The sequence below is a fragment of the Hyla sarda genome, chromosome 9, assembly GCF_029499605.1.
Source record: "Hyla sarda isolate aHylSar1 chromosome 9, aHylSar1.hap1, whole genome shotgun sequence".
Lineage (NCBI taxonomy): Eukaryota > Metazoa > Chordata > Amphibia > Anura > Hylidae > Hyla > Hyla sarda.
The window spans coordinates 129,836,121-129,862,640 of NC_079197.1; the positions used below are offsets into that span (position 1 = coordinate 129,836,121).

General features: G+C 42.1%; 1 protein-coding gene across 2 annotated transcripts in view; it reads right to left on the minus strand.

Moving 5' to 3' along the window:
• The window catches only part of LOC130291029 (interleukin-13 receptor subunit alpha-1-like), a 113,003-nt gene that overhangs the window by 13,193 nt on the left and 73,290 nt on the right, over positions 1–26,520 (minus strand). For both annotated transcript variants that reach the window (XM_056539364.1, XM_056539362.1), the window contains exons 5-8: positions 18,912–18,962; positions 17,040–17,224; positions 15,777–15,907; positions 11,777–11,936 (exon numbers count right to left, since the gene is read on the minus strand). In XM_056539364.1, the coding sequence (XP_056395339.1) occupies positions 11,777–11,936; positions 15,777–15,907; positions 17,040–17,224; positions 18,912–18,962 (527 nt within the window). The remainder of the gene's footprint in view (positions 1–11,776; positions 11,937–15,776; positions 15,908–17,039; positions 17,225–18,911; positions 18,963–26,520) is intronic.

The following is a 26,520-nucleotide window of genomic DNA, read 5'->3' on the forward strand; positions in this document are numbered from 1 at the left end:
GAACCTCTTACTAAACTCCTATTCCCTACTACATCCTGTAACCTATCTAGGCAGTTAGAGTTATGCCATATACTGCCGCGTAGGAGTACACCTGAAAAATAGAGGGCATACCGTGATGTATAATGATAGTCATGGAGTGAAAAATTATATTGAGGGAGGGTTGGGTGGGACGTGACGAACCTGCGGCATCAGGAACAGGTAAGGCCGCGGGTTCCTATAGGGAATCCCCGCCCCTCCCACAAATGCAGGCTAATGAATTAGCCTTAATACTTGTGGTCGGTGTTCAATCGTATAGCAAGCCTACCTAACTGAACCTCTTACTAAACTCCTATTCCCTACTAAATCCTGTAACCTATATAGGTAGAGTTATGCCATATACTGCCGCGTAGGAGTACACCTGAAAAATAGAGGGCAAAACTCATAATGAGAACAAAGCGCTATCAATATGCGTAACGATCACGTGACCAAAGACTGAAATGCATCTCGCAACACTGACTATGAATAGGGGTATAGTGAACGTAGCACTGAACTCCCAGCATCCCGATTACTTAACCACGTATGCTGGCCACCATGATGTGATGTTGGTGCAGCAGCCCCAATGCTTAGAGAATGACTGGATACAATGGACGAATCACTACAAAAGGATTTGACAAGAATACGTACATGTTTGCCAAACAATGTAGTAGTGAGTACCGCCCCCTAAAGAATAGCGGCGGCTGATCCCGATGGATCCTAAACATGCGGAAGCAAAATATAGCCAACTCGAGCTGAGCATCACTCATGGGACTTGGGAAATGCCGTATGATGACAACCTGACCGGACAATGACATTCTTCTGCTATACAATTTCCATGCATAAAACCTGCATCCTAACGAAATTAATGTAACTATGGCCATGCACCTACATGTAAATCTCCTGAACCTTAGGAAACCCCGACAACTCAAGAACAGCGTGGCTACTAATGTTAAGCTGTCCTGATGTCCTAATGGGGAATCACCTAAAGCACCAGCTAACCAGCTAACTAAGCCAGCTGCCAGGGCTTGCGAACCTCCCTCTGCGCACACTTCAGAGCAGATTCGATGGCATGGGACGCAAACAATGACGCCCTGTCAGAGCAAGACAACGTGATATAAAGCTGGATACCTGACAGATACACTTTGATAGTATTATGGTAGATGTAAAGAAGAGTGGCAAAACCCGATGAATGCAAATAGGAATAAAATGGCGTGTGAGACATCCCCTGGGTCTCTAATGTAAAATATCTTATAAGCATTCCAGGCTGCGTGTTGGAAGCTCACTGTGAGCTGTAAACATGGAAAGACTCGGTGAACAACCCTATGCCTGTATGCACACCTTAAAGTGCCAACAATGTGTATACAAATGGCTACCTAATCGCCAACCTAAACCTGTGTGAGGTTATCACTATAACCAACAGGTGGATGTGTCCGGCTATGAAACCATTTATGCAGCAAACGTGACAATGAAACTCAGACAACATGTGATTACTATCATCATCAATCTAAGCCGAGACGAACAAACCCAACCACCCAGAACGTGACGCCAACTTGAAGTCGTGTCAGGTTGTAACTGTACCGACCTGTAAACATGACAGGCCAAAATAAATGAAAGGTTCGACCAAATCTGTAACTAATAGTATGATCGTCAACCTGAACCAAAACAGGTTGTAACCATGACAGACCTATTAACAATGAATATATAAACTATTCCTGTGGCCTAACCCAACTGCTGAACACAACGTATACAAAGACGTTATCGCCAACCTGAAGTCGTGTCACGTGGTTGCATCCAGACTGACCTGTAGACGTGACTGGTCTAGCCAAATTAAAAGCTTCGACCAACATGTATGACTACTAGTATTGACGTAAACCTAAGTCGAGACAGAAACCCAGAAGTGGAGCCGGCACTGCTATGCGGGCTGACAGTCACTAGTGTCCAATAGACTCCTAATTGCGGGACCCTCCAGACTCCCAATACCTTGAGGTGGTGCTCAGTCAACCACGGACGTGATCACAATGCACAGAAGAAAAGAAATAGACGGCACTCACCGCTCTTCAGGGAATCTTTATTTCTTCATAACTGGAGCCGCAGGCAGGTGGAACTCAGCGGTCGGCTGGGGGCGTGTATGTGGGACGTTTCGTGCGTAACGCACTTCCTCAGCCAACGCTGACATCGTCCTCCCTGTCGGCCTTCTTATACAGCAACAGGTGAGTTGTCATAGCAACATATCAAAACAACTAGATAAAATCAATACTAAATGTGAAGTGGATTAAAAACACAAAAGTAATAGCATTGATCTACAGGAACGGACTCAGGTCATAACGGTCGTTAAGACCCAAAGGACTGAGGGCGCCCGACTGGAGGATCCAGCGGGCTTCCCTCTGTAGAAGGAGATTATGTCTATCTCCCCCATATTTAGGTGACCCCCCGACCTACGATGGCCCCGACATATGATGAAATCGACATACGATGGCCTCTCAGAGGCCATCGCATGTCGATGTCAGCATCGACATGCGATGCTTTTTTATGTCGGGGCCATCGCATTAAGTGCTATCCGGCAGCGCCAAATGCTTAAGCTGCTGCCGGATAGCAGCTTAATGTTCCCCGTGTGGTGCGGTAAGTATTACTTACCCCTCCACGATGCTCCGGGGTGCCCCCCAGGTCCAGCGCTGGTCTTCCGGTGTCTTCTCGGCCCTCTCCGATGACGTCAATACGCTGCTGCGCACGCCATCCAATAGGAATGGCGTACGCAGCGGCGTAATGACGTCGCTACGCAGGCCCAGTGAGGCCTTGCGGAAGACAGAAGAGGACCGGAGAAGACAGAAGAGGACCGGAGAAGACAGCGGAGAGCCCAGCGGAGGCCCGGGATCACCATCGGGAGCGGCGGGGACACCATCTCGAGTGGCAGGGACAGGTGAGTACAGCTTCCTATACTTTACTTTGCACGAATCCCTCAACATACGATGGATTCGACAAACGATGGCTTGTTTGGAACGAATTACCATCGTATGTTGAGGGGCCACTGTATTAACCCTCTCCAGGCCAGCAATGGATCAACCTGAAATGGTGTACAATTCGATGGCCTGGAGAGGGTTAATACACCTAAATATGGGGAGATAGACATAATTTCCTTCTACAGAGGGAAGCCCGCTGGATCCTCCAGTCGGGCTCCCTCGGTCCTTTGGGTCTTAACGACCGTTATCACCTGAGTCCGTTCCTGTAGATCAATGCTATTACTTTTGTGTTTTTAATCCACTTCACATTTAGTATTGATTTTATCTAGTTGTTTTGATATGTTGCTATGACAACTCACCTGTTGCTGTATAAGAAGGCCGACAGGGAGGACGATGTCAGCGTTGGCTGAGGAAGTGCGTCACGCACAAAAAGTCCCACATACACGCCCCCTGCCGACCACTGAGTTCCACCAGCCTGCGGCTCCGGTTATGAAGAAATAAAGATTACCTGAAGAGCGGTGAGTGCCGTCTATTTCTTTTCTTCTGTGCTAAGTCAAGACAGGTTGTAACCATGATTGGCCTATAGACGTGTCAATTCACAATGGAAAAGTAAAGCTAAATCCCTGTGCATAGCCCAACAGCTGAATAACACAACGTATGATGACACTGCCGCCAACCTGAAGTCGTGTCAGGTTGTATCCCGGCTGACCTGTAAACGTGACTGGTTTAGCCAAACTTAAAGCTGAAACAAGTCATAACCATGCTAGACCTGGTGATTTGGCACGTAATAGACCGAACCCCAGCTATTCACATATGCACAACACAATATTTACAAAAATGGTGACCCACCGGATTATCCGTGCACAGATTCGCCCAATGCCATAAAAACCTGCGCAGTGTCAAAGACATGGGTGTATGGTCTAAACACCATAACATAGCACAGTAAGAAATCATGAAGCGTGTGTGCCTAATGAACCTATGAATGTGTACCGAAAATGAACGATCTAAATGTATGTCTAGCATGACTCCTTGACCCATATGCAGACCATGACAGTAAGGACGAGGGCCCGGCATGACCATCAAGGCCATACGTTCCTCACTAACACCACGACCGCATGCACAAACAACCCACAACCGTATACACAGACAAACTATATAGGCATATGTACAAAACACTAAGCGTGTGCATCGAACAAACTGAACGTATGGCTAGAATAAACTGTACAAGCGAGCATATGCACTGAACAAACTATATGAGCAGATGCACAGAGCAACTTTTCCACACATAAGCCCAGCACAACTATATAATTGCAAAAAGCACTGATGTATGATACAACACATGAATTTATACATACGATGTCTGTCCTACTGTACAAAAACTAGAAAGCACTGATCTGAAGCAAATTTCTTCCCTTTTTCTTTTTTTTATATATTTTTTTTATTGCGGATATGGCAGGAATAATGGGTATACACTGCCTATGTGTCGTGATATTGTTGTTCTGAATGCGTGTCAGTAACAACAATTATGCAATGTACCCCCCTGCAGACATGGCAGGAATAATGGGTACACATCGCCAATGTGTCGTGATATTGTTCTGAAAACGCATCAATAACAGCAACTACACCATGTATCTCCCTGCAGGCGTGGCAGGTATAAAAGGTATAAACCACCTATGGGTCGTAAGGCTGTAACTCTGAGTACGTTTCAGAAAACTACTGAGTACCACCCCCTGCTGACATGGTAGGTATGATACCCCGACTGCAACAGCTGTTTAAATACTAATTAAGTGAGGAACGCATGAGCCCCAATGCTATGCAACTATATGCAGTGCGGACGCTACAATGAATTTACAAAAGTGCACTGTAAACACTATAAAGTGTGAGAACTAAATAAACTGACATTGGCATAAAACTCTGAGTGTATAGACCAAATGAACTGTGTGCGCGTATATACAAATGATCTATATGAATAAACGCCCACAGAAAATACTACCATGGCAATAAACACTTATGCAGAGTATCAAACTAACAAGCCGATGTAACATATAACACAAGTATAAGAACGGTATACTGCAATTAATACCAGCATGAATAAATTACAAGCATAAGTACAACATGAATCTATGAGCGTGTGTATGAAGAGTGTTATGTACAGTATACTTCCAACAGGCGTATGTACGACATGAAACCTACAAGCGTGTGTGCAGTATAAATACTACCAGCGAGTGTACAGCATAAATCCTCTGAGCGCATGTACAGTATAAACCTGCGAGCGTGTGTACCGCATAATCCTTAGGAGCGAGTATACTGTATGACTCCTATGAGCGTGACTGTATACTGTATAAACCCTATGAGCGTGTGTGAAGTATGCATACTACCAGCGAGTGTACCGTATGAACCCTGAGCGTATGTACAATTATAAATCCTACAAGCATGTGTACAGTATAAATACTACCAGCGAGTGTACAGTATAAACCCTCTGAGCGTATGTACAATATAAATCCTATGAGCATGTATGCTGCAAACCTATGAACGTGTGTGCCGTATAAATCTTGCGAGCGAGAGAACAGTACAAATCCCACGAGCGTGAGTACAGTATAAACCCTGCGAGTGTGAGGACAATATACACGTACCCTTGAGTGACCCTTCAACTACCATGTACCAACCTCGCTGACGAAGTGTTTGTCACGGAGGATCAGTTAAAAGCCTAAATGGGGACTGCAGCACCTAAAGAAAATAATTTATCTACATTTCACTTAGACACCATTTTTTTTTTAAATATATATATAAGCTTGATTATCTGATACCTAGAAGAAAACCCTCCCCTTAATCTTTTAATTCTTATTTCTATTTATACCTGTAAAGAAAACACATATCACAAAACTTTCATACAGTAGCCATGCATGCGCTGCATGTACGTAACAAAGCCCCTGCAATGAGTATGAGCAGAGCGGAGCAGCCAGGAAGCGTGACGGCATATAATTAACCCCTAAGTGTAACGTGCATAGCGGAACGACCAGATAGCGTACCAGCATATAATTAACCCCTACTGTAATATGCAGAGTGGAACAGTCAGAGAGCGTGCTGGCATATAAATAACCACTACTGTAAAAGCAGAGTGGAGCAGTCAAAGAGCGTGCTGTCATATGATTAACCACTACTGAATATGCAGAGTGGAGCAGTCAGAGTGTGCTGGCATAATTAACTCCCACTGTAATATGCGTAGTGGAGCAGTCTGAGAACGTGCTGACATATAATTAACCCCTAACAGTAATACGCAGGGCGGAGCAGTCAAAGCATGCTGGCATAATTAACTCCCACTGTAATATGCGGAGTGGAGCGGTCCGAGAACGTGCAGACATATAATTAACCCCTTACAGTAATACGCAGGGCGGAGCAGTCAAAGCGTGCTGGCATATAATTAACCCCTACTGTAATGTACAGAGTGGAGCAGTCAGAGAGCGTGCTGGAATATAATTAACCCCTTACTGTAATGTGCAGAGCGGAGCAGACAGAGCGTGCTGGCATCTAATTAACCCCTTACAGTAATGTACAGAGCGAAGCAGTCAGAGCGTGCTGGCATATAATTGGCCCCTTACAGTAATGTGCAGAGCGGGGCAGTCAGAGAGCGTGGCATATAATTAACCCCTTACAGTAAAGTGCAGAGCGAAGCAGTCAGAGAGCGTGCTGGCATCTAATTAACCCCTTACAGTAATATGCAGAGGGGAGTAGTCAGAGAGCGTGTTTGCATATAATTAACCCCTACTGTACTGTGCAGAGTGAAGCAGTCAGAGAGCATGCTAGCATCTAATTAACCCCTTACAGTAATGAGCAGAGCAGAACAGTCAGAGAGCGAGCTGGCATGTGAGCAAGTGAGTGCTGACGTGGAAAATTAATCTCCGCGCCCCCAGACACCACCGGCTCGTGGGGGAGCAAAGTCTCGCAGCATCCCCATGCGACTGCCGGCATGTCCCTGTCATGGGTTTGGCTGCCGGAGCTGACTCGCTGTGCCCTGCCGGAGCTGGTTCGCAGAGCATGGGAGCGCACACCGAAAACGTGAGCGCCTGAAAAACACAACATGGGACGCATGTCCCTACATTACATGCAACCGGGGCCGGTTCTTATAGGGAATCCCCGCCCCTCCCACAAATGCCGGCTAATGAATTAGCCATATATATATATATATATATATATATATCTATATATATTACATACAATGGGCACACATATCAAAACAAAATATAAAAACATAGTCAAACTAGTGCATGCTTACCAAATACAGTGATCCCTCAACTAACAATGGCCTCAACATACAATAGTTTCAGTATACAATGGTCTTTTCTGGACCATTGTAAACTTGACACCAGACTCAACATACAATGCTATGGACAGTCCAGATCTGGAAAACATGTAAATGGCTGCAAGAACCGACCAATTAGAATGGGCATTTACTGGTAAAACCCCTGTATTACTGAAGTGTATAAAGTGACTGGTAGCACCTCCTACAGTACAGGGAGGTATTACATGTTCTGTACTATTTGCCTGTGCCAGGGATAGCTGCTCCTTTGGACACCAGGTAAGGCAGCTCCATGTTACTTTTTTAGGACATTGCGTGTACTGTACAGGACCCTGAAGAAGCTCCTGTCCTCTATATAGACAGTGATTACAGCTCCCAGCAGATCTTTCTTATTTTTATATGTAAGGACTTGATTTATCTATATTAGTTATCTACTTATTTCTCTTTAATCATCACTCTTTCCTATTTTTGGATGACATTTTGGTGGCTTTAGAACCAATTACCAGGTTTCCATTGAGTTATGGTCTCAACATAACTGATGGACATATGTCTTTTTTCGACCGTACTAACTAAGTAACATACAATGGTTTCAACATACAATGGTCGTCCTGGAACCGATTAATATTGGAACTTGAGGGACCACTGTATCAGGATAATGTAATTTCTGGTGCCCCCACATATAAGGCTAGGTTCAAACTGCCTATTTTTTCTCTCCGCTCAACTCCTCTCTAATACCAGATAGCCTGATAGATCCCATTCAAGTGAATCGGATAGGTCAGGACCAGGAGGAGTCAGTTGTGCAAAGGGCTTTTTTGTTTGGAACCAAACGGACACTCTATAAAAAGCTAGATAATGCACTAGAAAAAAAAAAAAAAAATACTGTATATACATGTGATGCCACGTTTGTAAATCGTGCCACACATTGGTGATGATGCTTGAAAAGCTAGAATATCATGATTCAAGCACTAGCCTTACCTTATACTAATATGATCCATATACTAATAATGCACGTGCAATAGTGACATTTTAAACACAAGGGCAACTTACACAAAGTGCCCGTTAACATGGCACACCATGGTTTACACGTTATTGAGCGCTCTTTATATAATGATGGGGTATGGTTAATACTCATCATGTCTTCACCAGTGTCAAAGAAAGAAGAACATTTTTGTAAAATATACATGCGGAGTGTCAAATAAATGGGATCTGAATTCTGAAACCTTACCGATCACTAGAACAATCTTCTGAACATTGTAGTCCTTTGGCTATTATTAGTATCTTATATCTCTCTTTGATGGGCCATGTATGGGTGCTATCCTTCTCTCTAGGAACCGCCTTCAGTGTATTTAGATCTTAGAAGAGAGACAAAGTGGCACAGTGCCCAGCAGAGCTCTTTGATACCTAATGGCAGTTTCCAGGGAAAATTGTATGGACGATCATTTCAGTCTAAGCGAAGGCTTAAATTAGAAATGTTTTGCTGCAAGGAACCCTTTCAAATTATTCCAACAGCACTGGAGGTACGGGATTATGGGTGGCACTTAGAAAAGACACTTCGAGTCCTTCACTACAAACCCATACTCCAAAAGGTCCAAGAGGACTGACACATCAAACAAGCTAGAAAAAGGCTATTGCAATATGTAGTTTAAAGGTGTATTCCAGGCCAAAACTTTTTTACATATCAACTGGCTCCGGAAAGTTAAACAGATTTGTAAATTACTTTGATTAAAAAATCTTAATCCTTGCAATAGTTATTAGCTTCTGAAGGTGAGTTGTTGTTTTCTGTCTAACTGCTCTCTGATGACTCACATCCCGGGAGCTGAGCAGTTCCTATGGGGATATTCTCCCATCATGCACAGCTCCCAGGACGTGACATCATTATTGAGCAGTTAGACAGAAAACTTCAGAAGCTAATAACTATTTGAAGGATTAAGATTTTTTAATAGAAGTAATTTACAAATCTGTTTAACTTTCCGGAGCCAGTTTATATATATATATATAAAAAAAGGTTTTGCCTGGAATACCCCTTTAATTTCTAGAGTTTTACTTATCATGACTAATATTGGATTTTTATTTGAACCAAAGTTCTATAAACAAAAACTCTAACTTACTTGCAATCTTGATTGTGTGCTATGGCCAAAGGTGTAACTATTGTGGGACAAAAGATGGTGGCAGCTGTCCTGACATCCATTACTCAGAGGCCTGCATGGTACAAGCTACTGCACAACATTGCAATGCGCATATATATATATATATATACACACACACACACTTCCTCCACTAGGAAACTGCACCAAACACGAAGTCCAGGTATTGTGCAAGCTACAAGGTCTTTATTTGCATCAAAGCATAGAGTGCAACATTTCGGCTAGCAAGCCTTTTTCAAGCATAGTACAAACATTCAAATGTCCATCTTAAATAGGTAACAGGGTGACATGATTGGTGGAGATACAAATGCAATCAATGTAGCAATCATTAGTAAGCCAACCTCCTAAATGTCATTGGTTGGAAAAGTGACCATGTGCGATGACAGCTGTCATACATATAAACAAATGTCAGATCTCAAAGATCCCTCATGTGAAGTGTACAATAAAACAGGATGATACCATGGGGGGACTCCATGTCATCATTAAATATATCTGATGGTTTGTAACTCACTGCTGATGCTGCGATCTCCGAGGGGTCCACTCTCCTGGACTGTGTTTGTAAACACTGTCACTGCGGCTGCGTAGCACCTCCCTATGTGTTGCATGCATCCGGCTGTTAGTAAACCTTACGTAGTATAACTACATATGCGCAGCAATGATATGCGCTGCGGGTCCCGTTCACTGCCTGGTCTCCTAGAGAAAGGATCTCCTCCACATGCACGCCACTATCGCGCATCACACAGCTGACCCGATCAGGATACTAGGGAGCGGATGTTGTAAATCATCAGCTGAGACCTGTATAGACTGTCAGGAAGTAAAAAACAGATCCAATGACCGCAATAATGTGAACAGGTATCAAACAATAAAAAACAAGACAAAAGAAAAAAAAAAAAAAAGAGTTGATGAAAATATTCCCCCGAGTCCCCCGTCTTGTATACATCCCAGGGATATTCAAGTGGTGTACATAAAGTGCAGCTTTAGAAAGCTCTAGTTCATGGAATATATACCTAATGTAATCAATGTATTCTGAACTAAAAGAGGCAAAGAAGATTAAGGAGAAAAATCTTATTTTTTCCTTCTTTTTCTCCTTAATCTTCTTTGCCTCTTTTAGTTCAGAATACATTGATTACATTAGGTATATATTCCATGAATGACGCGAGGTGTTGATTTTAATTATGTTTTTATTTATTTTCATATTATGTACACCACTTGAATATCACTGGGATGTATACAAGACGGGGGACTCCGGAGAAGATCACTATATGCAAGAATATTGTCATCAAATCTTTTTACTTTTGTCTTGTTTTTAATGGTTTGATACCTGTTCACATTATTGCGGTCATTGGATCTGTTTTTTACTTCCTGACAGTCTATACAGGTCTCGGCTGATGACTTACAACAGCCGCTCCCTAGTATCCTGATCAGGTCAGCTGTGTGATACGCAATACTAGCGCGCATGTGGAGGAGATCCTTTCACTATGAGACCAGGCAGTGAACGGGACGTGCAGCGCATATCATTGCTGCGCGTATGTAGTTATACTCTGTAAGGTTTACTAACAGCCAGATGCATGCGATCACATAGGGAGGTGCCATGCAGCCGCAGTGACCGTGTTTACAAACACAGTCCAGGAGCGTGCACCCCTCGGAGATCGCAGCATCAGCAGTGAGTTACAAACCATCAGCTTGGTTACTTTTCCAACCAATGAGATTTAGGAGGTTGGCTTACTAATGATTACTACATTGATTGCATGTATATCCACCAATCATGTCACCCTGTTACCTATTTAAGATGGACATTTGAATGTTTGTACTATGCTTTAAAAAGGCTTGCTAGCCGAAATGTTGCACTTTATGCTTTGATGCAAATAAAGACCTTGTAGCTTGCACAATACTTGGAGTTCGTATTGGGTGCAGTTTCCTAGTGGAGGAAGTTTTATGTGGATCCAGTGTGGCATACTGGTGGATACTTTGAACCAAACTAGAAGCCGTCCTGTGCTGAAGTTCCCACAGCGATATATATTATACACACATATATCATCATTTTGCATAAAGCAATTTGGGGGTGGGGGTTCATGAGGTTACATTCACATAGTGAAGCCTTAGATTCTTTTTTCCCCAAGTGAAGCCAGTCCAGAAATGTAATCAAGGTTGAAATTTTTCTTACAATTATTCTTACAAAAATAAATTTAAAAACTGCACTGATACTGGACTTGTTAACAAGGCCCAATACAGAGTCTCTCTGCTGCTTTTCCTCAAATCTTTCCAAACATCACAGAATAATAAAGTACACTTCATCTGATAAATTTGAAAAATAGTTAACCCAATTTAGTATTAAATTAAAGCTACTTGAATATTTTCTGTACCCTGCAATGTCCTTTCTTCACTCCATTCACTCCAGAGGAAATTCTCATTTTGTGGGCCAGGTAAACTGACTGCATTTTGATGTAACCTCACCCGAACTTTTACTGTGTAAGCAACATCAGGAAGAGCATTAGGAATCTGTTTACTCTGATCTGTAAAGACCTAAAACAGAAGAGTATTACGGTTAGGTAGAGTATTAGAACATGTATATACAAATATAAGGAATGATTGTGAATGTTCTTTTGCATATAATAAATATCCACTGAACAGTGTAATTTATCAAATCTGCCTTCATTGGCTAGTTTTGATAAAAGTGGAGATACACTGAGCAGACATAACTGTAAGTGATTTACATGATCTCATGAGGATGACGGCACCCATCAAGGGATGGCCTGTGTTAGAAAATAATGAACGGTTAGTTCTTAATGATGTTTTGGAAAAGCAAAAACTGTGTAAAGATAACAATGAAAAATGCGCAAAGAGACAAATTACAAATGTTTAGAAGACTGGGTCAGAGCATGTTCCTAATATGCAGTGGTTACTACCTAACAAGATAGTCCAAGGAAGGACAACTGGAAAAATGGTGACAAGAACATGGAAAATGATCTTGTCCCCTATCCTTAGTGAGAGCGTGCTGTAGATGACACACGCTTTATTTGTATGCAAGTGTCTGGGGTGCTGGGAGTTAGATCCCCGGCTGATCTAATAATAATGGGACGCTGAGATAGCTCCTACCCCTCACATCGCCGCATCCCGCCAGCGCTGTATGAACCTGAGGCCCCAGGGAAATAGAGTGCCGGCAGCAAGGAGGATTGGAGCCTGGGCAGTGGAGTGAGGAGGCAGATGTCAGCACCGGCAGCCCGTCACCAGCCCAGCGAAATCAGAAACAGAGCATCAGATGAGTGATATGGTTTCATTATATATTAATTCACCTAAGAATTGCCTGGTGTCCTTGCTAAATGTACTGCTTGACTTGTTTAATGTGGTGCAGGAAGCCCTATTGAAAAGATTGGCTTAAAAGTTTAGGAGCTTACTGAGTGACTTGATTTAATAGGCTCTTTTTGCTCTATTTAGAATTATCCGGTGCTTTGGTTGAATGTACTCCTTGACTTACTTAAAAGACACGTATCATGAAAAAAAAACATATCCCCTATCTGAAGGATAGGGGATAAGTTTTAGATCGCAGGGGATCCAAGTGCTGGGGCCCCCCGCAACAGAAAAAAAAAATAGAGGCGGGCAACAGATTAGTAAATCAGGGAAAAAAATTCTTGGAGTAAACCTAAAATCACTCCAAGATAAACACTCCATTCTTAGTAAATCAGGGCTAATCAGTGCATTAATCTCATCCACCCTGCTTGCTCTAACTTAGACTGGCTGGCGCTCTTGTTGAATGTGTTGTTGGACCCACTTAATGAGACATTTGAAGTACTATTGTGGGTTAATCTTGTTTGCCCTGAATGCTATACTAAGAACTGTCTGGTGCCCTTACTGAATGTTGCATAATCTCTTCAGAGCTTATTGAGTGAACTAACCCAGTTTGCCTTGCTTGCCCTAATAATAAATGTCTGTCACTTCTGTTGAATAAACAGCTTGATTCATCTAATAAGGCATGAAGAGCTGTTGTAAAAATTGGTACAAAAAGTTTTGATGCTTTACTGAGAGAACTTAGTCTGCCCTGCTTGCTCTACTAACAATTGTCTGACGCTATTGCTCAATGTACTGTCTGATCTGCTGAGTGTGGCACTTTAAGTACTAATGCAAAAATCTACCCAAAACTTTGGAGTTTACTGAGTGAACGAATCCAGTCTGCCTTGTCTTGTTCCACTAAGAAATACCTGGTGCTTTAATTGAATGCATTACCGAGTTGATTAAGGGGTGAATTTTGTTGCTAAGTGAGTCAACTGAACTGCTCTAGTAATTGATAATGTGCCTCCAAAAAGCGGAAAATCAGTGAGTCCATCTAAAGAGAAAAACAAAAAATTCAGGCAGGATGGATAAGTTTCTTGCCTTTCCAGTGTTGGCTGTTACAGGGAGAAGCCGTAATCAGAGGAAGGGTGTTCATACAGAGCAAAATCAGGAGGAATGTATAAGTGGTGGAGCAGAGGGAGAGTCATCACCCTGGGTTGTATGGGATGTATGATGATAAAAGATGTTTGGCAAAAAGGGAAATTTATAGAGTGGGAAGAAAATTAAAGAAAAATAAAGTTAGAAGGGGAATAGGTGAGGGATCATGGAATATTAGGATGAAAAGTAACAGTAGAAAAAGGATTCGTAATTTGTCCCCCACCTAAGTTTTTGAGGAAATTGATAGAAGGTAGGATAAATAAAAAGACTTTGGCTCATATATATATGTATGAAGTACTTAAAACCTCGAGCCAGGGCCTGACACATGGAAACACCCGGTCATGGCAAGAAGATTTGGGACAGATAGACTATAAAAAGTGGGAGACAGGGGCAGACACAGATAGCAGAGGGCCCCTGTGCACTCATACGTCAATTATTCAGGAACCCCCCTGCTCCCATTAACCCCCCCCCCACTACCATTAACTCCCCTGCTCCTTCTTCCATTCACCCCTCCTGCCCCTGCTTCTATTAACCCCCCTTGCTTCCATTAACCCTCCATTCACCCCCCCTGCTTCCATTAATCCCCCACTGCTGCTTCTTCCATTCACCGCCTCGTCGTGCCTCTGCTTCCAATAACCTTAACCATGCTGCCCCTGGTTCCATTAACCTTAACCAACCCTGCTAACATTAACCACCCCCCTGCCCCGGCTTCCATTCATCCTCCCCCTGCTTCCAAATTCCCCCGTTTCTGCCCCTGCGTACATTCAACACCCCCCTGCTCCTTCTTCCATTCATTCCCCCCTGCCACTGCTTCCATTAACCCCCCTGCTCCTTCTTCTATTCATCCCCCCCCGCCACTGCTTCCCCCTTCCTCCGCTTCTATTCAATACCCCTCTCCGCTGCTGCCCCTTTGCATTAAAAATCCCTGCTCCCCACCCTCACCTGGTCGTTGTTCTGTACGCAGGCTGCCGGGAAGCGTCCCACATCATCGCTGCAGTGACGTGGGCGCTTCCCCGCCTGGACGCAGGATCCTCTCTGGCGGAAGTGTTCAGCGCATGATGCCGACGCTTCCGCCTGGTGGGAATTATTAAATATTGCTTTAGAACAGTGAGCAGCAGCGGCGCAGCGCCACTGCTCACGTGTGTCGTGTGATGGGGCCCGTCGCCCTTTCAAAGGAGGGTGGGCCCCCTCACATGCTGGGCCCCTGTGCAGCTGGACCAGCTGCACAGGCGAATGTCCCCTCCTGGTGGGAGAGAAAACACAAAGGTTTTCCCCAAATAACAATCATAAAATTATGCAGTTTAATATTGTCAATAGATTGTATCGCACCCTGCTCTGTTTGTATAAAATAGATAAAAAGACAAGATAATAGTTGCCCGAAATGCGGGAGAGAATAGGCAGGGTTTTTTCTTATGTTATGGGCTTGTGATAATATTCAGGAATTCTGGACTGAAGTTTATTCTGAAATAGGGAAATGGCTGAAAGTCAAAATCTCCCCTTCTCCCCTGGTAGGGATATTGTGGGATGACACGGGGCAAAAATAAGAGATTGCAAAATGATTGTTCTGCAATCAATTTGGATCATTAAAAAGGGGATTTCTGGCTCCTCCAAATATACATGAATGGCTTGAGGTAATAAAGAGGGACTATAAAACTTAGGAAAATGTATCTTGAAAAGGAGGGAGAATAAAGTGGGAGTTCAGTTATATAAATATCTATTGGCTATATGAATTGCTGATCAAAGAGGGAAAATTCATTTTTAATTATTTTATTTTTTTTGGGGGGGGGGGCAGGCAAATAAGAGAATAATGTTAATGATGTGATTTATTATTATCATGCAAATTGTCTAACTGAATGTGGATAAAGGAAAAATAATAGCATTTTCAGAAGATAACACTTTAAAAGCACTTTGTGTCAAAAGTCTAAAATAATTTCATACCTCATAAGATTCTTTGTTGAGTTGTACTTCATATATTGAATCCTCAGGTGTATTGGATACATTCCAACTCACTAGCACACTGTTACTCAAAGTCCTCTCTATCTTATTGATGACTGGAGGTTTCAACTTTGCTAAAAGATAAACAAAAAAATATATATATTATTTAAAAAAATATATACATATTGTTAACACAGAGGTTTTTTTTTTTTTTTTTTACTAATATTCCTTTTTTTCCCCCATTTATCACTTATATATAGCAATGTATTTTCACATGTCTGATAAACGTTGGCGCATCGGAAATGTGACAAGGTTTTTAACTCTTCCTACTAAAAAAAGAGAAAAATCCCAGCCTGCAAATTCGCAAAACTGTGAATAATTTCATAAATCAATCAAGTTGTGAAAAAATTGAAAACTACACCTACTTTTTGTAAAGAAAAATAAAATATTAAAAGACAAAATGTAAAGTGGGGTCACAAATTCTGAAATATTGCAACAACAGCATTAGTCACATATTATAGCCACAGTCACTATACAAAGACCAGTATCACTAATAATACCACTATATAAAATATTGCCACAAACCAGTGGTACTGCCTGGTAGTGCTGGTGACGCTGAAAAAAAAAAACAAAAAAAAACAAAAACCTATGCTTAAATTGTCTGGATCCGTTGCTCCATTCGTCTGATATCTCCTTCTTTTTTAATATGCAAATTAGCAATAAGTGGCACGGGCGGGGTTACGATTTAGCCTTCGGGCACTGTGACGTCAGCGCTGTTTCATTGGCTCTCAGCCCGGCTAATCATTATTCACTGCCTCCCTCTGCCTCTTCCCCTCCTCCCTTCTCTGTAATCGCATTTACTATGCATGCGCAGCTTCCTGACTACACCAGGAAGCAGCCTCACCCGCTTCCGGGTGTAGCCAGGAGGCTGCACATGCGCAGTAAATGTGATTACAGAGCGGGGAGAAGGGAGAGAGGCGGAGGGAGGCAGTGAATAGTGATTAGCCGGGCCGAGAGCCGATGAAACAGCGCTGACGTCACAGTGCCCGAAGTGCCCTTACTGCTAATTTGCATATTCAGAAAGAACTGTAAGCACCATTTTTCCACAGTACCACTGGTTTGTGAGGGTGACTATTCTGACAGCTTTCCTTTAATCTCTCTGCACATTATCTGTGTTGGCTTAATCCATAGGCACCCTGGTACATGTACAATATTAACTTGGTTTGGTGCTACTTGTTTCTATTTTGTATCAGCAGTAAAACTCACCTATGTTATTGACACAGACGAAGTATATGTAGGCTTTACTGTTTTGTGTTCTGTCTGTTACCACTGCTACCAGACGGTAAAAATCATTAAAATTCTTCTCTAATTTAAACTGGCATCCAACTGGTATTCCATTGTGATAGGTATAATTTCGGCACAGTTCCCCTTGATCTAATAAATCATAAAACCTAAAATCCAGAAAATGAATATGTTAAACAAAATTATAATTTAGATTTAACTAATTTATACTTTTTTTTTAATTATGCATTGCATATACAGTAACTGTCTTACGCTGCAGTAACTCATCATAGTTTATACTGCTGCTATACTGTTTCACCTCTGTTTGCTGTGATTAAGAGGTTAGTCAATGCACTTTACATAGGTTCTTACACTTTGCAAAAGGAACATTCTAGAGTGGGGAAGAGAGAGGAATTCCATCCAGTCTAGTATAAATCTCCCTCCTTTTTACCCCCGGATCACTTTGGGCTCTAACAGCTCCTTTGGAGTCTTTATATCCTGGAAATCCCTCTAAGTCCCAATCTGAGGAGAAGAGAGTGTGGGGAAAGAATTATTTCTTCAGAGCAAGTCTGTCAGTAGAAGTTGGACACCTGTCCCATGGCAAAAATAGGACACTTAAATGCTTTAGGCAGGGTCTAGGAGCAACATAGCTACCCAAGCTACATATTAACAGAGGACTTGCATGCTGGAGTGGGGACTGCAGTTCAGAGACAAATGTATATAAAAGACTCTTCTTTTGGGAATCTACTGGGAGCCAGCCCTCTTGGTAGAGAGAATCTGGGACTAGTAACTTTACATGGCTAGAGTGGAGTTAATGAGTTTCTGGGACCCCAAACTCTGCTTTATTACCTCAAGGTTGACTCCCCTTGCTCCAACCAAAATCACTGAGTTTCTAATAGACGGTGCCCGTATAACTGGTCAGTGCTTTCTTCATAAAAGCGGTTTAAAGTTCACTTCATAACGTTTCTGGTTTGTTGTCTGCATTCAACACCAAGGGCATCCCACATAACATCCAGCTAGATACTTTATCGAAAATGTCCCTGGGAGAATTCAAACACCAACTGTGCAACCTCCTTTACTGCACCAACCCATGGAGTATGGGATGTTCCTAAGGAAGCCCTCATACTGTGAGAAAAGAATTCCAACATCTGTCACTGGCATGAACCTATAAGCCCCAGTCAGCCTATTGGGTTTATTAGGTTTCAGCACAAGGTCTGCGTACTCTGGTATTGGTTCCAGTCTGAGCTGGCATACATTTTTATCCGGCAATTTTCTATTACAACTCAGCCTATTATCCTGACCCTGTTTTCTTGTGTGCTGCATGTTCCGAACTTTGTCTTATCTCCATTTATGGCTGAACTTCTTAAATCCTTCCACCATTCTCTGACCACAGTTCCTGACAAATGTCTTACTCGTTACAGGGGGTATAGGTAAAGAATGGACAGTCCAGGCTTCCAGTTTAGCCCTAAGCCAAATCCATAAGTTACCCAGTGTGTTCATTGACTATACCAAACAGCTAACCAACAAAGTTCTATTAGTCAGCAGCAACATTAAACTTATTGACCTTCCTATTGACCCCACTCACTGGTGTGATGGCTGTCTGGCTTCTGCAGCATAGTAAATCCAAGCCAATATAACATTCTTTCACTTTCAATTTGACAAATCCCTTAGAAATTATAAAGGATATTCCAGCCAAGTGATGTTGGAAAAGATTCAGCAGAAGTTGTAATTCTGGGCTAAGTAGTCAAATCAACATCTTCTCTTTGACATATTATTCTATGGTAAATACATTTCAACAGTAGCAACATGTGAAAGAGTTAATATAATTGAGGAGATTACATTTCCCATCTTACTTACGGTGTTGGCTCCTCGTTTCCAACTGGAGGACAAGTATTTTCTTCCTTGAGCCTGCATAGAAAGGTTTGAACATGTTACATTAGATTGTTAAATATAAACAGAAATAGATTTATCATACTCTAAGTGTTGTGGTCTACACAATCATCATGCACGTACACATGGTGTATAAGGGTTTTCTGACAACAGTGCGCTTATAGGTGATGACAGATTCCATGAAAAATAGAGTTGGTAAATTTCTTCAGAAACTTTAAAAATGTGAGAAAATGGATAGGTGGTCGAGAAGGACACTGTACCCTTCATGATATTCTCTTCATCCATCATCTCATTAATAGTCTACTCACACGTACAGTATTCTGCGCAGATTTGATGCACAGGATTTTCTGCTGCAGATGTAAACTGAATGACTAAACACAGCTTCAAATCCTGTGCATCAAATCTGCGCAGAATACTGTACATGTGAATAGACCCTAAGGGTTAAGGATATATGTGATAAGGGACCTAGTAATCTAATCTCAGGGGTTTATATAGCTCCTTGAACACCTAATGTCTACAGGCATGGTAAGAAGATGAGGGGCATCTTGGGTAAATTAAAAGCAGGGCCAGCTCTTCCTATAGGCAAAATAGGCAGCCACCTAGAGCGCTGGTTAAACAACCAGCATCCAAACCACTCGCTCAGCCAGCAGCATGAGGAAGAAGTGTGTTTCAGTGTTTCACCCCAGTAGTAAGCTAATTACATGAGGAGGGGGCTTGTTACATCGTGTAACCCCAGTAGTAAGGTGGGGCAGGCCAATGGGGGGGCAGGGGTGGAGTCAAGGGGGTGGCAAAATTAGCTTTTGCCTAGGGTGGAAAAATTCCTTGCACCAGCCCTGCATGGTGAGCTTACCCTTGTGGGTGAGACATTTGTTCATCCCAGGCAGTACTGTGTCTCAGGACAGCTCAGATGTCAGCATGCTTAAAAGTAACAGTGTACTGTTCTCCTAAAAGATCCTTGAGAATATTGTCAAAATATCCATATCCAACTTAGAAAAAAAGAGCTAAAAAAGGGACTAACACTAAACTGAAGTGGGCGTAACAAGGAAAATATGAAGACTAAACCACAACCAAACTAAGTGGTAGAATCCAGCAATGAAGGACCGGGCACTACCTAGTGGATATGTGGACAAATCGTGACAAACTCCAGCTGAGTACGGTTCCCTTTGAAGTGAGTAGCCTGGGTCTAGGTGCTAACACGTAATGTTCATAGATGCAAATAAACGTAGGTAAGTCAAAAGCACGGAGCACTCACCCAGATTGCAATGCAAACTTCTTTATCTGTCGCCACTTGATACACCTGCGTCTCACCACCTGCCTCCCTGCACTGTATCCAGTTTCTGTTCTGCCGAACGAATAAAGAAGTTTGCATAGCAATCTGGGTGAGTGCTCCGTGCTTTTGACTTACCTACGTTTATTTGCAAACTAAATGGTACACTGGCTGTCCATGACTTGGGGTCACAGACAAAGCCTTAACAGGTTCAGACATGGCAGTGGAAGCAATGTGAGACATGTTATAGGAGGATCTGGAATAGGAGCAGATAATGAAGCAGCCATCCAGATGGGGGACTAGAGTAACCTTGTTCTGTGTGACATAACACCCAATCTTTCTGAGCTATGAATTCTGATCGTGGACCCTCTATTGGGTTCATCCCTCACAATACATTTAGTGAAATCTGTGTCAAAAGTGTAATTTGCAGCCTTGCATTAGGTTTTTGGGCCAAAAGAGAAATCCAAAAGATAATGGCATAGTGCAGTGGTCTCCAATCTGTGGACCCCCAGATGTTGCAAAACAACAACTTTTAGCATGGCCATTATCTTTGATTTCCTCTTTTGGCTCAAAAACCTAATGCCTGGGATCCCAGGCTGAGAATTACACTTTAACTATTTTAACAGCATTACCCCATCCCAATTGACGGTCAAAGAGGAAGTATGATTCATAACTATTTAGTCATGGCTAGACAAAAGTAATGTTGTAATTTAGAGCCTTTTTCCCTTATTTATCTATTTTATTGAAAAAAAATTAGTAGAGAAAATAGCATTTACATAAATCCAAAACCATGGCCAGAAGAACAAGAAAATCAATTGGTGCAAGTGGAAAAACTATGGTTTTGGAGGCGCTGCTCGCAGGTGGTCAGGAAACGACAGACTCAAGCCGGCACAGGACAATAAATATTTTATTTTGCAAAGAACAGACAACGCGTTTCGGCATATACAGAATGCCTTCCTCAGGTCCAATGAGACAGTACTACAGAAACAAATAAATATAAAACTTTCAAATGGCAGATACAATCACAAGTGGACATGGAATAGCACACTGTTGCATACAAGTTCTCCGACAAATGGTGGTAAGGAGTAATCATAACTTGTTTGGCGCATATATATTCAGTATTCATTAAGACAGGTCCACAATACTTTTTCATAGGAGATAGATGCGTCAAGATAAAACACGTAAATAGAACACAGATATGAGTAGTTGTAGGTGCGTTTACATATCCACTAGTAGGAGATACAAATATATATCATGTAATATGATGTGGTATAGTATAGTATGACAAGATAGTTAGAAGGGATAAGATGATGTATAAAACGATGTATATAAAAAAAATGCATAAGAGACATGAGCTAAATATATATTTATATATATTTTTTGTGCACAGACAACATGCATGCACATAAAAAGATACAAATACATCTATTAATTTATAGGCAATACATATGCACATAAGATAAAGGTAAGTTCCATGGTATGTAGGTAGCACAAATTCATGTTACTTCTTAGGGCTGTTAGCATGTATGATTACAATTTGTTATCTTGATTGCGTGGGTATTTCTATGTTCAAAGTTTGTTAAGTGTGCATAAAGCACTTTGGACTTGCCACTCTTCGTTGTTGGTATAGTGGGGGGGGGGGGGGGGGTGCTGGGGAAAAGGAGGGGAACATATAAGGATATGCCAGATGGTAGTGCTGGGGGTTGGTAAGTGGTGTGGACAAATACCTGGTGGGGATCCTGTGTGATCGAGGGGCCGGCGTGGACTGAATGAGCGTGATGGGAGCACGCACATTATGCAGGGAATCCCGGCATGTCACTTCTGGCCAGCACCAGTGTTGCTATGGAGCCGCGAACGCTGAGATGTCAGCGGTGCACGGCTCTTAGGGACATGGCAATTGCATAATACATCAAGACCCATTTGGACTGCAGTTCCCCCTTTGTCATTTACCTCAGATTGCACCTGCGGGATACAGTTTATTGGGAGAACAACACCGCCACTGCGAAAACGCCTTAATGGTCACCGCTGCAACTGTACAAAAGGTTATCTGAAGCAGAGTGTTTCCCGCCATCTGACTGAGCAACACAATAAGGACTTCTCTGTTATCAAAATCACACCAATTGAACAGATTCCACAGAATTCAAACTTTAAACAGAAGTGAAGCATTTTGGATTTATAAAATGCACTGTTTGCATCCACAAGGACTAAATGAATGTATCGAACTTTAAAACTGTGGTTGGCATTTCACATCTGCCTTCCTCGTCACAATAAAAATTTTCTTTACTTTTTTTTTTTTATATATTTATTTATTTTGTTTTAATATATATATATATATATATATATATATATATATATATATTTTTTTTTTTTTTTTTTATATATATAATTTTATTTATCTTTTCAAATTTTTTTGACACTTTTTTCTCTTGACACCCACCACCATCATAATCCCAATACCCCTCCCTTTACACCACCCATATCCACAATACTATATCATATTCCTCTATTCTGTCCCCAATTATATACATTTCCATCACCATCACAATCTTATCATACCATCCATATCCCCTATAAAATCACCACATGCTTCTACTCACACCAGCACATCAGTATTTCACTACTCCCCCAATCTGTCATCCCCCATGGACTCATAGCACACCGCTTACACCTCCTATTATTCATTCCCAACTGCAATTAACCCCTTTCTTTCACTACATTCTAACTGACAATCATCCCATAGCATTGTACTAAGCAATCGCTAGATCCATGAGAGCCGCGCACCGCTGACATCTCAGCGTTCGCGGCTCCATAGCAACATTGGTGCTGGTCAGAAGTGACGTGCTGGGTCTCCCTTCATAATGCGCGAGCTCCTGGCACGCTCATTCAGTCCACGCCAGCACCGCGATCACACAGGTTCCCCACCAGGTATTTGTCCACACCACTTACCTAACCCCCAGCATTACCATCTGGCATATCCTTATCTGTTCCCCTCCTTTTCCCCAGCACACTCCCACTATACCAACGTGGTAAGTCCAAAATGCTTTTTGCACGCTTAAACTTTGAACATAGAAATACCCACGGAATCAAGATATCAAAATTGTAATCACACATGCTAACAGCCCTAAGTAGTAACATGAATTTGTGCTACCTACATACCATGGAACTTACCTTTATCTTCTTATGTGTATATGTATTGCCTATACATTAACAGATGTATTTGTATCTTTGTGTGTGAATGCACGTTGTCTGTGCACTATATATATTTTTTTTTAGGTCATGTCTCTTTTGCATTTTTCAATATACATCGTTTTATACATCTTATCCCTCCTAACTATTTTGTCAAGTTATATTATACCACATCTTATTACTTTACATTTATTTGTATCTCCTACTAGTGGATATGTAAACGCACCTACAACTACTCATATCTGTGTTCTATTTACGTGTCTTATCTTTGACGCATCTATCTCCTATGAAAAAGTATTGTAGACCTGTCTTAATGAATACTGAATATATATTTGCCAAACAAGTTATGATCACTCCTTACCACCATTTGTCGGAGAACTTGCATGCAACAGTGTGCTATTCCATGTCCACTTGTGATTTTATCTGCCATTTGACTAAGTTTTATATTTGTTTCTCTAGTACTGTCTAATTGGACCTGAGGAAGGCATTCTGTATATGCCAAAACGCGTTGTCGGTTCTTTGCAAAATAAAATACTTATTGTACTGTGTCGGCTTGAGTCTGTCGTTTCCTGACCACCTGCGAGCAGCGCCTCCAAAAAAACTGTATTTTTTCCACTTCCACTTGCACCACTATTACTTGTCTCCCTACGGGAGTCCAGTACCGGTTGGGAGTGCAGCAGCTCTACATCCATCAACAGTTCCACCCCATGACACTCTGACAACCACGATCCAGAAGGACCGTGGAACAATCTGTCACCACCAAAAAGGTCAGTATATCACCTAGGTGAAGTGGAGGGCTTACACCAAGTTGATCTACATTACAAGGGAGCACCCCCTGGTCTCTTTTTCCTACTCTCCCACCTTTTTCAGAAAATCAATTGGTGACTGCAGTCAGACAAACTGGGATTAGTGCATAATAAAAAATTAAATAAAAATAAAAAGATTTATAATCACAATAGAAATTATTTTTTCATTTATAAATAGGTATAGTGCCTTTTATATCTTTAGTCAAAAGGGTATGTACGCACTGTAAAATAGACAAAAAATTTACCCTTGTAATCCAACCCCAATTCTGCCTTGAATAAAAATTTTTGTGATGTTAATGGCCTTTTCGCCACTGTGTTCACACTGAGGAATTTCTGTAGGTGAAATTCCAACACAAAATTATGTTCTGCCAGAAGAGCCCACTGAAGTCAATGAGACTTTTTTTTTCCCCTATGGAAATTAGTTTGGAGCAAATGTGATGTGGTATTGTGCATCATTTTTTATTTTTTATTTTTTTTTTACTGTAAATTTTTATTAAGGTTTTACAATAGGAAAAGGAAAACATAATCCAACAGCTGATGAGGGACTGAAAATCCCTGAAATCAGTAAAGAACAAATGGTCTTAAGCAAGCAAAAAATATCAATGAAGCAAATCACATTAAAGCAAGTAAAACTAAGATGGGTAGGAGTTATTCCAATTCACAACACAATTAGTGGAAAAACAGGAGGGGGTGGGGAGCACAGAGGGACCGACCAACAACACAGAGAGAGAGTGACTGAATGGAGATGACATTAGGTAAGAGAGAAGGAAGAGAGAAGAGAAAGGGGGGGGGGGGTCCAGACGAGGAGGAGAAGAAAGGAGAGAGCTCACGGGGTCTGTCTGTAAATCTATCCCATGGGTCCCATATAGATAGAAATGTCAGAATGGTGTTTATTCGAAGAGGCAATAAGAAACTCAAGGGAGCGAATCTCACATATCCTAGCTAAAAGGTCGTCCTCTGACAGGGGTAAGGTTCGCTTCCAATGCTTGGCAATGAGGGCTTTAGCCGCTAGGACAATATGTAAATAGAGCTTTAACGGTCAAGACCTTAGAAGACAGGTGCAGAAGGAAGACCAAAGGGTCAGAGGGGACCATAACTCCCAAAACTGTTTGGACTAACTTCTGCACCTGGGTCCAATAAGGAACTATCAATGGACAAGACCAAAATATGTGGAAGACAGTACCCAAACCCACCCAACATCACCAGCCTTGTGTAGGAATAGCAGGATTCAGCCTGTTGAGTAAAGCTGGTGTATGATACCATCCCATGAGCATCTTAAATTGCATCTCTTTGTATGCTGTACAGTGAGAAGCCTTGGAAGCCCACTCCCATATTAACCGCCATTGAGGGAAAGTAATAGTAGTGTTGAGTGCCTCTTTCCAGCGGCTCATATAGCAATGAGAGGGGGGCATCTGGGGGAGACAAAAAAAAAAAGAAGGGTATATACTAGAGAGCAGTCCCCTCATCTGAAGACCACCCCTACACAACCTCTCAAAACCTGTAGGTAGGGAGACGGTCAGCAAGCTCTGTCTAAAGAAGTAATGATGCAGCTGTGTATAATGGGTTTCCTCAGAGGCAGGGAGATCCCAGCGAGTAGCCAATTAGCCAAAGGAGGGAAACGAGCGAGTATGGGAGGTCAACCACAACAGCCCAGCAGAAAATACCTCTAGAGCCCCCTTCCCGAACCATACCGGAAGAAAAATCAGAATGGAAATCAGGATGGTATAGAAAGGATTGTAAAGGAGAGAAAGAGGAGAGAAGTCCAAAATGCCGGAAGCAATAGGTACATACATAGCGGGAAAAACAACATTGGGCCTAAAAGGGGACAGTAAGGGGAGGGAAGCGGAACTGTCCACAGGAGAGAGTAAGGATGAATATGGGCCAGCCACAATTTTTCCAACTTCATCCATTTACTGTAGGCATGGTAAGTAGACCAAGCCGCCAGGTGGCGAAGATGTGCCACCCAGTAATACTTAGTCACGTCCAGGACACCCAGCCCCCCCAAAAGATCTACTGTCCAGCATCAATGACATAGGGAGGCGGTGTTGCTTCGCATCCCAGATGAACTGGAAAATAGACTGGAAAGAATGCAGCTGGGGGAACCGTGCAGGATTTTTAAAGGAGAACTGAGAGCCAGCCCATTGGAGGGTACTGATCCTCCTCCAGATTTCCTCTTTAAAAAATCAGTATCAAATTCCTCTTCAAATTCCGCACCTATTCTGTGCCAATTCCACTCCAAACAGCAAATTTTCCTGACCAAAATAATTTCTCGCCAATTCCTCAGTGTGAACTTATCCATACAGGCCGGTCATTTATC